The sequence below is a fragment of the Nyctibius grandis genome, chromosome 17 (genome assembly GCF_013368605.1).
Source record: "Nyctibius grandis isolate bNycGra1 chromosome 17, bNycGra1.pri, whole genome shotgun sequence".
Classification (NCBI taxonomy): Eukaryota; Metazoa; Chordata; class Aves; order Nyctibiiformes; family Nyctibiidae; genus Nyctibius; species Nyctibius grandis.
In genome coordinates this window covers 11519268-11533572 of record NC_090674.1, presented here as the reverse complement: position 1 = coordinate 11533572, position 14305 = coordinate 11519268, and the positions used below count along the sequence as shown (strand labels likewise).

General features: G+C 58.5%; 1 protein-coding gene across 1 annotated transcript in view; it reads right to left on the bottom strand.

Annotated features, from left to right (window-relative positions):
- Window positions 1–241: 241 nt before the first annotated feature.
- The window catches only part of LOC137671558 (putative PIP5K1A and PSMD4-like protein), a 29995-nt gene continuing 15931 nt past the window's right edge, over window positions 242–14305 (bottom strand). Inside the window, exons 11-28 of the mRNA XM_068415153.1 lie at window positions 13964–14047; window positions 13461–13509; window positions 12961–13045; window positions 12518–12655; window positions 11696–11825; window positions 10652–10732; window positions 8880–8964; window positions 6631–6855; window positions 5381–5466; window positions 3490–3630; window positions 2678–2792; window positions 1971–2057; window positions 1756–1824; window positions 1362–1577; window positions 1158–1266; window positions 875–1006; window positions 618–685; window positions 242–532 (exon numbers count right to left, since the gene is read on the bottom strand). Coding sequence (XP_068271254.1) covers window positions 365–532; window positions 618–685; window positions 875–1006; window positions 1158–1266; window positions 1362–1577; window positions 1756–1824; window positions 1971–2057; window positions 2678–2792; window positions 3490–3630; window positions 5381–5466; window positions 6631–6855; window positions 8880–8964; window positions 10652–10732; window positions 11696–11825; window positions 12518–12655; window positions 12961–13045; window positions 13461–13509; window positions 13964–14047 — 2068 coding nt within the window. The 3' untranslated portion in view covers window positions 242–364. The remainder of the gene's footprint in view (window positions 533–617; window positions 686–874; window positions 1007–1157; window positions 1267–1361; window positions 1578–1755; window positions 1825–1970; window positions 2058–2677; window positions 2793–3489; window positions 3631–5380; window positions 5467–6630; window positions 6856–8879; window positions 8965–10651; window positions 10733–11695; window positions 11826–12517; window positions 12656–12960; window positions 13046–13460; window positions 13510–13963; window positions 14048–14305) is intronic.

The following is a 14305-nucleotide window of genomic DNA, read 5'->3' as shown; positions in this document are numbered from 1 at the left end:
CACCCCCTCCGGCCTCACTGTAAACATCCCGCGGGGAACAGCGGGAGGGGGCGGGGCTTGGGCAGCCAGGCCCCGCCCCCAGGGAGGTGGCCCGGGGGGGGCACCGAGGAGACCCGGGGCCCAGTGTCCCCAGTACAGGGGAGCAGGGCCCAGTCCCCCCAGCACCGGGTGAGCCAGAGCCCCCCAGGAGCAGCCTGGGGACCCCCCAGGAGGGCCCATCCCCACCGAGGCAGCACAGAGACCCCGTGGGAAGCCTTTATTGCCCCGTTACAGCAGGACCCCCAGCCCCGCACTGGCCCCGGCCCCGCGGGCGGGCGGCCCCACTCACCCCGGGGCCAGCGGCAGCGGCCCCGGCCCCGCGCCCTCATTTCTTCTCCTCCTCCTTTTTGTCCTTGCTCTCCTTGGCGGCCTGCGAGGCCAGGGAGCCCATGGCGTTGCGGATGGCCTCGTTGTTGGGGTCCACGCCTGGCAGGTTCTCCAGCACGCTCTGCAGGAACTCGGGGTCCTGCATCACGTCGTAGTCGTCTTCCTCCTGCGGGAAGAGGGAGAGGAGTTGGGGACAGGCTGGGTGCCACCTTCCTCCCGCAGGCAGAGGGGACAGGAGGACAGAACCCCACCTTAGCGGGCTCGGAGGTGTCCATGGCTGTGCTGCTGTCCACTTCTCCCGCCTCCGCCTGGGCAAACTCTGTTGGAGGAGAGGGACAGCTGAGGAGGGAGGATTTACACACCCACAGCTCACGGGAGCAACCCCTGCACCCACCCCGCGAGTGTTCGGGGAGACCAGGACCCTGCCCTGGCGACGAAGCCCCGCTTTGGGGCACGTCGGGGTGCTCCGGAGGTAGAGGAGCTGCCCCTCGGCTCTCCCAGCACTCACCCGCTCCCTGCAGGGACATCTGCATGGCGTAGGCGATCTGCTCCTCCTCCGTCATGCTGCTGAGGTCGGGCAGCCCGGCCCGGCCAAACTCCTGCTGAGTGATCGTCATCTTCAGCAGAGCATCGTCCGAATCTGCGCAGGCAAAACCCGCCCTCAGAAACCAGCGCGGGGCCGCCCCAGCGCCACACACGACCCCCGTCCCCCCTCGCACACGCGGCCTCGCTGGGGAAGGGGACCAGAGCAGGGCAGCACCCCACGTCCCTACCCCTGCCCGGCTCCTCACCGTCCCCGCCGGTGGCCGTGATCCCAGCCTCAGCCGCAGAGGCGGCTGCAGCCCTCCTGGCCTCCTCCTCTTGCCGCTGCCTCTGCTCCTCCATGGAGACGCGCAGAGCCTGCGGAGAGAGGGACGGGGGGGAGCTGAGCGGGGCAGGGCTCGGAGGGACGGAGCTCAGCGCCCGCAGCCGCCCTCCGTCTCCCCGCCGCTCACCAGAGCCAGCTCCGGGTCCGCGCTCGGGTCCACGCCGAACTCGAAGTCACTGGCGCCGAGGCCCAGCACAGCCCCTCCCTCCCCGGCCAGGATCGGGGAGCTGATGAGGGCATCGGCCAGGCTCGGCCCCGGCGGCACCGTCACCAGGTGGGAGCCGGTGCCATCCTTGCCGTTCAAGGTGTTGATGAAGGCAGTCAGCTTGTCCGTGTTGGCTTCCTGGGGCCAAGGAGAGAGGCTGGGAGCAGAGCTCTGCCTGGCTCAGCCCTGCGAGAGGCACGGCCAGCACACCCGGCGCCTCTCCGCGCTGTGGGGGAGCCCAGAGTAAGGGCTCCGGGCGGGACAGGATACGAAATCCTGGTTGGATCTTACGCCAGAAGCACGGCAGAAGGCTCACCTCTTCTCCAAAATTGATGATGTCAACGTTGACTTTCTCTTTCTTAAGACGCTTTGCCAGTTTCACCAGCTGCAATAAGGGGACACCATGGCGTTAGCGCGGATCTCGCTCGTAGCCACGCTCACCTTGTACGGGGCAGGGAGCAAACAATGAACCCGCTGACGGCTCGAGGCAGAGCGCGGAGCAGACCCCACAGACTTCCTTTTGTTACTCACGTCTTTCTCGTTATCTTCCACCGGGCTCCCGACGAAGGCGATGATTCGCATCTTGTGGTTCTTGCCTTGGCGATGCTTTAAAGCCAGCTGCAAGACAGAGTCGTGTTGTGCTTGAGGAGCAATTCCCAGGAAAGAGGGGGGGCAGCTGCCACCCCTGATGCTTTTCCTGTCACAGACAAAAATTTAGGCTAAACGCCAGGAGAGACGTTCCAGCAGGAAGTGGCACCGAGCTGCCTACAAGCAGCCGTGTCTCAAGGGCCTCCCCCTCGTTGGCAGTCAGGACTCAGCTGGGAGTTGGCAGAGGGGCAGCGTGGGACAGAGCAAGAAAACAGGACAGAAGGGTGGCCCCGTCCTGGGGGCCGCTCCTCGGCTGGGGACGGCTCTCCTCGGGGCGGGAAGGGCTGCGCAGCTCGGCCGAACGGCTCTGCAGAAGCTGCCAGGTTCCTCTGAAGCAAACCAGGACCAAACCACAAGACTTGTGAGCTTTTACACTGGATGTTGTAAAGGAGGTTCCTGCCATTTGCAGACAGGGAGACTGAGGCAAAACCCAAACAATTTGCCCAGTATTGTCCAGCCGCAGAGCAGGGAGAGGACACGATTTCCCGTACCCGAGCCCTGAACACGTAATTTAACAGGACACTCTGAGGCAAAAGGAGTTACAGAGAAAGGCGCAGCCTCGCTCGCGAGGAACCACCAAGAGCACTTACGTGAGCAACCCTGATCCCCGTGCAAAAGGTGATTTTCCCTTTGGGCTGCACCGTGTGGAGCTTTGAAAGGATCCGGCCCGTGTCTGGAGTGAGCGTGGTCAACACCTCACAGTTACTGCAACACAAACACACCGACCCCGGCGACCTCGTCTGAGAGAATTTATCTGCAAACACTTTATTTGCCTGGGGGGTAGGAATATCCCTCCCACCCGCCCGACACTGAGCCTGGGCCTGCTCCAGGAGCCTGCCAGCGCCCGGCTCGGGCGGGTCAGTGTGTACAGGGAGCAAGACTTTGAGCCTGGTTTCCTAAAAAACCCAAACTGATCTGTCTGCACGAAGGCTTGCGTGTGTCTGTCCCCTGCCCCAGCAACCTTGAGCCCACTGGCCAATTTCAATTGACTCTGCCTACGAGGGAGCTCACAGAGGCACTGAAATCCTGGAAACTTCAGGAAAACGGAGGAGCAACTCTCTCGGGGCTGCCCATGAGTGGCAGTGCCAGCTCAGCCCTTATTTGCCACCCTCTGGGACACAAGGCCACAGAAGGATGGGTCTGGCAGAGCATTCCTGAGGGAGAAAAGCCTCCGTAACACATCCCGGCACGGCAGGAGCGAGCCCCACAAGCTACAGACCGGCCAGGAACCAGGTTTTCCCGTACCAGTCCTCCCAGAAGAACTGGTTTGGGTTTAGACTGTGCTGCTACTGCCCCATTTTGCACCACTCCCCTGTTCCTTGTCCCTGCGCTCTCTCACGGGTCCCCCCAGCCGCTTGCCAGGAGCGGTGGCCCCCTGAGGCCGGCTCCCCCCCCGGCGTACTTGGCTAAGGTGATGAGCCCCACGTTGTTCTCGGGGTTGCTGCGGGTTTTCGAGTGGCACACGATGTTGACAGCATCTTGCTGGGCTTGCAGGCGAGTGGGTAAGAAGTCTCCATTCCTCATGTACTCGCTGTTGTCAACGCTGAAACACAGAGAGGAGGGCGTCAGCTTGCGAAACGGTTCAGGTTTACCTCCAAAAATGTGCTTTTTGGGACAGCACGCCGAAGGTCACACAGCTGGGGACACGCAGCAGGACACGGACGGCTCCCGGGGCAGAGAGACGAGTCGTCTCTGCGCTGCCCTGAGTTTTCAGATCCACACAAACCACGCGGGCCCATCCCGCACAGCGCACGGGCAACAGTGCCCCGCAGCGTCTGGCGGCAGCAGCCACACCGCAGCATCGCTGTAACTAAATCTCTACCCTCCGCTCCCTCGGCTATTAAATATAGCTCAGAGCAGGAGGAAAAGCCCTTCTCCTACACCGGCCTTCAGGAAAGTGACCCTGGGAAGGAGGACTAGTTAAACAAGAGCTTGAGAGTTTGGTTTGGCCCCAAATTAAGACTCCGCTGAGGAGCACTCCCAGAATTTCTTAGTTTTAACACCTGGGGAAAGGTTTCTCCTGAAAAAAACACCGTGACCGTTTCCCTGACCGTGCTCGGGCTGGTGCTGGGCCACATCTCCTCCGGCCCAACCAACCACACCAGGGACCCGGCCGAGGCTTCCTGAACTGCAGCTCACCGAGCAACAGCGAACTCCTCCTGCTCTCCAGGGCACCGCAAGGAGCAGCAACACATTTTAATGCCCTTAAACATGAGTAAGCAAAGAGTTCCCCAGACTTCAGGGACTCCGATACACGGTCAGCGAGTCAGGCCACAGGAATATCTTTATCCAAACAGCTGCGGGACCAGGTAGAGAGACAAGGAAACAACAGAACCTGGACAGATCGCACTGGTTTTCTCTATTGTGGCCTTCTTAAACACCGACACCAAAACACGACAGGACTGGAGCTGCCACCATGACACATCAAAGTTCGCCTCCACTTCCAGCCCCGGCTGCGTTCGGCACCCGGGGACTAAACCCTCCTACCTCGGCTGCTCCGCGCAGGCCCGCGCGAGCACCAACCCAGCACGCCCCAGCCCCAGGGGTGCCCACGCCACCGACCCTCCTGGGGCCACAGGTTCACCCGTCTGTGCTCGGGCAGGGCTGGGGCTGCCCGGATCGGGTCTGCGCCCCGGCTCTCCTCGCTGGGACGGGATCCCGCTGTGTTGTGGGATGACGCAGCATCGCCCAGCACTGCCTCACACCAGAGCCCCAGCGCAGCCGTCTGCCCCATCCCCTCCATCAGGGGCTCCTCTGCCCCCCGAGGGCCCTCTCTGCCCCCCGAGAGCCCCTCTCTGCCCCTCGAGAGCCCCTCTCTGTCCCCCGAGGGCTCCCCTCTGCCCCCCGAGAGCCCCTCTCTGCCCCCCTGCCTTGTCACCCTCCCCTTGCCCATCAGCCCCTACAAGACCCCCCTCACCCTGCTCTGGCCTCCGCACCCCGCTCCGCTCACCCAGCCCCTTCCCCTCCACCAGACCCCTCCTCACCCCGGCCCGTCCCACTGACCCCCCGCTCCGTGCCAGCCCCCAGCCTCACCCAACCGCTCCCTCGAGCACCCAAAACCTTCACCACCACCCCGACCCCACCCCAACTTTACCCACCCTCTCGCCCCTCTTGTGCTCTGTCTTTCCCCCTCAAACGCCCCCTTCCTTTGCCGCCCCCGGCCCCTCAGGCCCCGCCGCCCCCGGCCCGGCCCCGCCGCCGCCCGCCATGACTCAGGGAAACCCGCGGCGGCCCCGGGCGGAGGGAGGGGGGTCCCGGTGCGCGGAGCCCCCCGCCGCGGCCCGCCCGCTCACCACACCATGGTGCTCTCCAGAACCATCTTGCCTCCTTCCCTCAGGCCGACCTGGACCCGGCCCAACAAGGCGCCAGCCCATTGGCTCTACTCTACCGGCCAATCGCCGCTTCCCATCTTGCGAGGTGGGTCGCGGCGGGCGCGGGGCACGCTGGGAGCTGTAGTCCCGGGAGGGCCGCGATGGAGGCGGCGGCGGGGACCCTCGGGATTCCCCCCCCCCCCGCCCCCGGGGACCGTCCCCTCCCTCCGCCACCCCCTGAGGGGGGAGAAACGAGGAGCCCGCGCTGGGCCCCGGCCCCCGACACCCCCCGGACACCCCGCGGGGGTCCCGTCCCCCCCCACCCCCCCCGGACAGAGCAGGCGGCGGCAGCGGGTCAGCAGCACACCGTGTATTGCGCGGGGCCGACAGCGGACGAGGCCACAAGCGTTACAGAGCCGAGGACGAGGGTCACGGGCGGCGCGAGCTGCTCCCGGGGACGGGGGGACGCATCTGTCCCTGACCCGGGGCCCAGCGGTGACGATGGTGCGGTGAGCAGGACAGGAGAGGTCCATCCGCGCTCCATCCCGTCACCCGGCGTCGATGCGGGGGTCACAGCAGCGTTGGCAGCTCCTCAGAGACAGGGTGCTGGGTCTGTCCCTCACAGTGGTGCCAGCGGTGACGATGCCAACGCCAAGCAGGACACACAACGTTCATCCACACTCCATCCCGTCACCCGGCGTCGAGGCGGGGGTCACAGCTCCCCGCGGACGGGTCTGTCCCTGCTGGGGGTCCGAGCGGTGACGATGCCAACACCGAGCAGGACACGAGAGGTCCATCCGTGCTCCATCCCATCACCCGGTGTTGATGCGAGGGTCACAGCGGCGTCGGCTGCTCCCCGATGCCTTCCCGGTGCGGCCGGAGAAGCCAAGTCCCCTCCCCGCGCTGCAGAAACGCCGCTCAGGTGTTCACAAAGAGCCGAACACGCGTCGCCCGCCGCTTTGAGACGCACACACAAAACAAAGTGGGTCTGGAAACCCGTTACAAAGCAGAGGTCGATATATAAACGCCACCCCCCACGCGCTGGATAACTATCCCCAGGAAAAGAAAAAAAAAAAAAACCCAACACTTAAATACAACTTCATAAATATTAAATCATGAAAAAAATCGAGACTTGGTTTTCTCCCCTCCTGGTAAAAAAAAAAAAAAAAACACACAAACAACACAAAGTGGGGTTGGGAGGGAAGAAACGAGTGTCTAATATAGACAGTTACTGCGCTGTAAGGTGTGACCTGCTGGCCGGAGGCAGGGGACGAGGGAGGGGACAGGTCCAGCAGTGACGGCGCGAGCGGCCCCAGCCCGTCTTCCTCCCGGGGCTCATCCTGACGCTCGTCGGTGTCGGGAGGTTTGGGAGCCCTTGAGAACCAGTTTGTGATGAGCGGCTGTCCTCGCGCTCCACCCGCCCCCGGGGATCCCGGAGTAAGGCCATTCCACTTGGTCTTTTGGGAAAAAAAATAATAGAATTTAAAAAGAAAAATGCTTTTTCTTAAAAAATATCAGCTCGTGTCACATCCACTTTAAAAGCTTGAGGTGGAAGGTGGGAAGAGGCTTGGCTCTGAAACACCAACTAAAAAACACCCCTTTCTACACCACTACATTCTTTGCTTCCTTAGCAATCGTTGCTAATTAGTATAGAAATCCCTTGCACTACCACAAGGGCAAACTTTAAATTACTTTTTTTTTTAATATATATAAAAAAGAAGGGAGGACTCTAACGCACTGGGAACACGGGGAAGAGTCACTTCATTTCTTTAAAAAAGCGTTTAGTGAAAATAAAGCTCAGTCCAAGGTCTGCTCTGGGATCCCCAGAGAAGCGCCTGCAGCCGGCGCGGGCCAGGCGTCACCGCGGGGCAGCGGCAGCAGAGCGATCCCTCCTTCCAGCTCGCTGTTTAAAATCAGACCCAAAACACCCCGTACTTCTGTGGGGGCAGAAGCCTGTCCCAGTCACGTAGGAATCTCGGTTTCAGGCCCCGGCTACGATCCAGGCAAGATATCAAAAGGAGCCGAGCTATAAAAACGGGCAGGGCTCTGCCTGCGGTGCCGCAGGATGGAAGGCAGGGGAAGGGAGGGCAGAGGGTGGCGTTTGGTCCGTTTGCTTAAGAAATACTTTAAAAAAAGCGTGCCCCCGACAAAGATCTCCCTTCACCTGTGACTCCCTGCTCGGTGGGGAAGGGGCGAAGGGGCTTAGTTTAAAAACCGGGGGGACAAAGCGATCCAAAACCTCCCTGACGTCTGAAAAGCTTCGCACATTCAAAGTCCTGCGAGCGAGACGGCGCAGCACCCAGCTCTGCTCGCCGCTGTCTCGAGGGGAGGCAAGATCGAGAAGGGAGCAGCAGCTGGTGGGGGAGAGGGGCTTGGCCACGGTCACTGCGGCTCCTGCTCCCCCTTCCTGCCTCGCTCACAGGGGACACTCTCTGGTGGAACACTGAAAAAAACCCTATTTATTAAAAAAACAGAATGACTGTACGGCAGGACTGAAAGAGAAGCGATATGACCGAGTTCAGAGAAACACTTAAATTAAAAACTTGTTTAAAATACAAAATAAACCCAAGTTGCTCTGTCGCAAACTGCCCCAACCAGGCTCTAACGCCCGTTACCCCCCAGTGACTCCGAGGAGTCGCCCGTTCTCGCAAGGTTTGTGGTGTCGGCATCGCAAGCAGCTAACTCCCTGAAAGCCAGACCCCTTTTCCAGAGGGCTTCAGCCCATGTGGAGCAGCTCCTCCTCCTCCTCCTGCCAGCTCCCGCCAGGCTTCGGAGAGCGCCGGACAGCAGGGGCACAGCAGTGGGCTCTGCTGCAACGAGACTTCAGGTGTCCGAGGCTCAGCTGTGCCGCCTCCGTCTTTGCTCATACTACCCCACTACACACAGCCCAGCCTTCCAGCTTTTCGGTTTCTGTCCAGGAAAGATTTCTTTTTAAAAATAATATAATATATCAGCAACAGGGGCTGAACGTTTGTTGGACTCCACAGAGCACAGGACAATCTGCTTCCATCGCGGCGGTCCCGGTGTTGCTTCACTGTGAAGAGAAAAGAGGGGGAGATGCTGGGGAGGGGTCTGCCTTCCTCTGAGGCCGAGCAGCAGGAAGGGGGCTGCTGAGTTCAAGCTTACCCCAACCACCACCTACGCTAAAACAGGAGGGTCTGTATTTACTGTCTGCCACGAGGACAGCAGGACGAGCCTGGCCAGCTTCACCCCATTTTCTCTCTGCCATCAGACCCACCGCAGGCCCTCAGGGAAGAGGAGTGGCTCTGCTTTGCCCCCTGCTTATCTAATTTAAGGCGTTTGGGGCAGCAGATGATCACTACAAGCACAAACAGTGCCCAGCACAAGGCAGGCTGAGCCTTCGTGTGCCGGAGGGGGATGAAGAAGATCTGCTCCAGCACAACCAGGGACCACATAACCCCCGCGACTGCCCATCCACCCCCAGAGCCGCCCTCCTCCTCCTGCACAGGGGAGTACTCACAAAGCTTATCTCTGTCTCTTGCAGGTCTTCGAGCTGCTCTCTCAGCTCCGTGGAGCGCTCGGGGATGGAAGGCCCTGGGGAGCCGCTGGGGAAACAGAAGAGGGAGGAGACCTGTAAAGCAGTTTTCAGAAGTGAGCTGTCAGTGAGTCCCATCTCGAGGGCTGCCCAGCTGTCCCCAGCCAGCAGGAGCACCCCGGCACGGCACAAAGGCGTTTGTCAGGCAGGTTAATATGGAGGCTCAGGCAATACCATCACTGCTGGGGCAGGCACTCAAAACAGCACCTAGAAAATCATCCCTCCCAGTCTGACGTGACTTCAGACAAGGATCTTCTGTCCAGCCGCGCAGCAGCACATCTTTACAGAGGTCTTCAAGCACCTCATCAACATAGAAATGGTCCTGGGTGAAAACAGCCCAGGGACAAAGAACCACGAAGCACCAGAGCTCAGCGAGCCTCAGCCTCCCCAGACAGAGGCACCCTTGTTTGGGAAAGCCCCTGCCAAACCTTTCACAAACCTTTTATGCCCTGAACGCGAGCTACAGCCTGACAGCAGGACGTGCCACGGGCACGCTGGGCACCTGGTAGGATACACCGAGGAGGAAAGGTGGGGCACAGGAGACTTGCTTTACTCTAATACCCTGTTATTTCCCCACTTCCTTCATGACCCTACAGCTAAGAGGTTGCAATCTGCTGGCTGAGCAACTCCAACTCCCAGCTTGGGCCTTGCCCTGCTTCCTGCTGAGGATATGGTCACCACAGCTTCTCTCCTTGTCCCTTCAGAGCATACCTCACCCAGGCCACGCAGCCGGGGCTCTCCTGGGCACCAGCGACTACCAGAGGAGGTTTCAGGACTGACTGCAGATGGCACGACCTGCCTGGCCCTCCCGCAGCGAGCACCCAGGGCTTGTCCCAACCAGCCTGCAGCAGGTACCTTAATTAGTGGGTATTCAACTGCCTGTCGCCCACGCACAGGAAGCACCGAGCTGTTCAGTCATCAGGCCACACGCAAAACCCTTGGAGCGACACCCAAATGGAGACGTGGGGACCCTCGCCGGGAAGGCGCAGCTCCCTCTCTGCCCGATCACGCCTCACCTATGTGCCTGGTTGCTCTGGCTTCCTCCTCCACCGAGCTCTCTAACTGGTGACTCGCTGCTTCTCACCTACGCAGACATTCAAGGCGAGGACGCTCAGCACATACAGCCCTTGAGGTTTGTCTTAATTAGCACTAAGCAGCGTTGCCCTAACGCAGGGCTGCAGGACAACTCGTAGAATCATTTAGGTTGGAAAAGACCCTGAAGATCATGAAGTCCAACCATTAACCTAACCCTGCCCAAGCACGCCGCTAAATTACAGTGCTTAAGGGAAAAAGAAGTGCCCTCTCAAAGGGAGGGGATCGCCCTCGGGAACCCCTTGCTGCAGGACAACAAGGTATGTTGTTATAAATGCACAATCCCCTCATCCTTGTCAGGGTTTGCAGAGCTTTACGCATCTCCCAAGGTCGCAAAAGTGGATTTAAGCCTCTGACAACAGGTCTGACGTAGGGGGCTCAGATCCCAAGGCCCCGCACAGGAGAAAACACTGCTCTGTTCTCCCTCCTGGATTTCGTTACCACCGTCTGGCGCCGGCACGTGGTTTTACAGGACGTTGGCAAAGGGCAGCCACATGCTCGGTGCCCGCGGGGTACGGCAAGCGGTGTGCTCTGCTCCAGAGGGACCTGGGGCACACCCTCTGGGCAGGAGAAGGCTTCAGGCAAGGTCTGGTTCCTCCCCTCACCTAGACAGGAGGATGCCAGGAGCTGTTCTAGCCAAATCCTTTGCTGAGCTGTCAGCCTTATGCACTTGTACGCCCACTGACCTACGTAGAGATTGAAGGAGAGAGACCCGCAGTTAAGTAAGTAAAAAGAACCCCTCAGGCATGCTGACATACTGGAAAGGAGCAGCTCTGGTTTGGGATCCCCACCAAGAAGTTTCCATGGTTTATGGAGGAACTAAGAGGTGTTAATTACAATTGCACCTTGTTCTCCTGCAGCCCAGGAGAAGGCAGGCACTCTGACCAGCGCTGCTGTGCAGGCAGTGGGTCAGGAATGGGGAAGATGGTTTCCGATGGCTTCCAGGAAGAGATGTTAACATCTCAGAACAACTTCTGCGAAAGGGATCGTCCTCTGACCACAGCTCCTCCTCGTCCCTGATAGTCTTACCACTTCAGCCAGAAATGAAACATTCACAGGCAGCCACCAGCTCCCTCAGGGCTCTCCATGCATTTCAGCTTCCGAGACATTTTGAGCCGCGCCTCCACACACCCTGCAGCCTCCTTTGCCCAGGAGCTGCAGGAGCTCAATGCCAACCCCATCAGTGAGTCGTGAGAGCTCCCAACGCTTGGAAAAGAGCAGCAGGAAGGGCACTTTCAGCATCACCCACCATCACGTTAATGCTCTTCACGTACACTTTGGCACTGACACTTTCACCAACTCACTTTAATTAGCACAATTACCTCGACTCCAGAACAAAGCCATTAAATACAGAACACACAAGGAACTAGAAGCCACTGGGACCCCCACGCAGCCCAAGCAGAGGATGCAAGATCATGTCATCTGTAAAGAACCGCTCGCAGGACCGGCGACACAACGCTCCCCCCTTGCACATGCCCAAACCGACGACACTGAACTTGCTCCACAACACACGGACCGCTCCAGTGGGTATTTCTGCAAGCATGCCAAACCCAAAACATCCACAAAGCAGCACAAAGTCCTCCCACGGCCCATGAACCCGACTTGCAGGAGCTGCTGGCCTGCCATGCACCAAACAGCAAGAGCCTTACCTGTTTGCGGGCGAGTTGAGGCCTCCGCTGCCCAAGGAGGACGTGGACAGGGTTGTCGCGATGGAATCGCTGTTAGCTTCATCTACTGGCAGGGTCCTGGGCAGGAGATCTGGGCGACCAAGGTGGGAACCTGAGTTGAAGCACAGACTGTTCCATCACCAGCACAAGTGGGATCGTGTGGCACGAGCTCCCACTCTAGCCAGGGGTCAGCATCCATGCTGGATTGCACCCAAGACGTCTAAGACACCCCAGCACCGAAGAACCAGCCCTGCAGGCAGCTCTCTGCTCCAAGCCCAAGCCTCCACACAACCGCCTGGCCCAGCTCCTCCCCTGGCACAAACCCCGTGGGCACAAGCTGTTGGGAAGAGACCAGGCACACGGGGCTGCCACGCAGCCTCAGCTCACTTCCCAGGGGGAGCGAGGGCCACGCTGGGTGCTTGGGTAAGGCTGAAAGATCCCATGAAGACACCTGAGCTAACACTTCCCCACCTCCACAACCTGGTCTCACCCTGACTGGCTTTTACCGAGACATGAGGTTTATTATCCTGCCCTGCATTTGTCACAACAGAATATCTGGAGAGAGCCAGGCCTTCGACGGGCTCGCTGCTGCTCCTGGCCTTCCTACAGTGCTGTCCAAGGCCACTTGGTGAACATGAGTTTTTGGCCCCATCTAGTTTCTCGCACCCAGAAAACAGGCCCTCCCCTGGCACGACCAGAGAACACCGTGAAGGTGCCTTGCACAGCTCAGGAGGCAGAAAACTTCGATCAGACAAATACAAGGTGAAAAATAACTTCTCCAGGCTCTTCAGCCCAGGCACCAACCTTGCTCTACATCCGCCTCTGTCGTCACTTGTGCTTTTGTCTCGCACGACAGGTGTGACTGGGAAGGCACTCCTCCTTGACAGCTCCGCCGAGGCACCGCTGTGCCAGACCGGCTCTTCTTAGAAGGGGATGGCTTTACTTAAAGACAAAAACCAAGAAAGCACTTTAACACTTTCAGGAAGGAGTAAAAGACCCGACGCAGCAACTTTCCAGTGAGAGAGTCTGGCACAAGAGCCGTGCCCTGAAAGAACACACTGATGGATGAAGCAGCTCCTACAAGATCCCTTGTGTGAGGCAAGAACAATCTAGGAGGAAGGAAGAAGTGACACAGCACAGACTTCCTAAAGTTCTTGCACGCTCTTACCCACCTTCCCAAGGCACAGCTGCTGAGCAGGGAGAAGCCACGGCAATCGCCAAGGGTGCAGCTGCGCAGAGGTACTTACGTGGTATTTTCTTGAACGCTGTGTTGCACATGAACCGTTGGAACCTTTCGGCGTAGAAGCTGGGTCTGTGCACAGAGACGGTGTCCTAGAAGTCCAAGGGACAAACATTAACGTGTGAATCCAAATTAATAAGTGATCAAAGTTAACATGAGCCTCTCTCAGGCCGACAGCCTTGAAACACACACTGTGGTGGACTGGGAACAGTCGGGGATTCTCAGAGTCGCTCTCACTAGCAGCTGTGAGGAGCAGACTAGCTACAAGCAGCAGGCACTATATACAAAGCAATCAACACTTGTTAACGAACAAGTAGATGACCAGCGTTAACAAAACCAACATTTTTGAGAGTACCCAGAAAGTAACAGTTATATAAGAGGGCAAACACACCCATGCCTTAGAAATCCAGGCTCCTGTGTCCAGAAGGAGCAAGGACAGCAGGCACAGCTTCACAAGGTGCTGGTACCATTGCTAAACACACTAAAAAGTGATATTTTTCTACTTACCCCATCGTGTACAAGGGCCTTCCAAGAGTGCTCCAGCTTCTTGACAAATCTGACAGAGGAAAGAATTAAGAACAATTTCCACACCAAGCCCCCACTGTGTATCCCACTGTATATCGACAAGCACACCCCAAACACAGAAAAGCTAAGCCTTACAGCTGTTTTCCATTTTATAGGGGAGAAGTGGTCATGGCCATTTTAAGCCACCACTTGTTTTTTCCTTGCCGCTTCCTGCACACTGCCTGTGTACCACCACGAGAGCACACAAAAACAACTTCATAAGAGTAAATCTATTCCAGGAACATGAAGTAAATACAGCAAGCAAGACCCAGAAACTGATCCCAAAATGCCTGACTTCAAGAAAATAGAAAGTGGTAAATAAAAAAGAAAAAGAAAAGTTCATTTGTGTCTTAACTATTCCTTGAAAGCCAATCTGGACACCCAAACAGGGGCAGACAACGCTGGAAAGTGGTCTTCACCCTTAGGTGTTATTAAATGTTTCTTACCTGTAGGACTGGAGCACGTCGATGATGCCGATGTACAGCAGCAGCCTCTCGCCCTTCGCGTTGCGGGCTGGAATGCCTCCCATCCTAGAGAGGACAGGGCACAGACATGGAACGGGGTGTCCTCACACCCCCTGCCTCTCACACAGCCTCGTGTGGGCTGTTATGGGAACTATTTAACAAGCACCAACACGCGGGAGGCACCTACTGTTCAGCTAACGAACCGGGGATGACAAGTCAGAGCAAGTAAGTCAGCTAAACCTCCCGAGAACTGACCCCTTTTCCCTCCCTGTGACAATTTTACTGGAGATGAGGATCAATCCCAACTCATCCATGAGAGGAGAC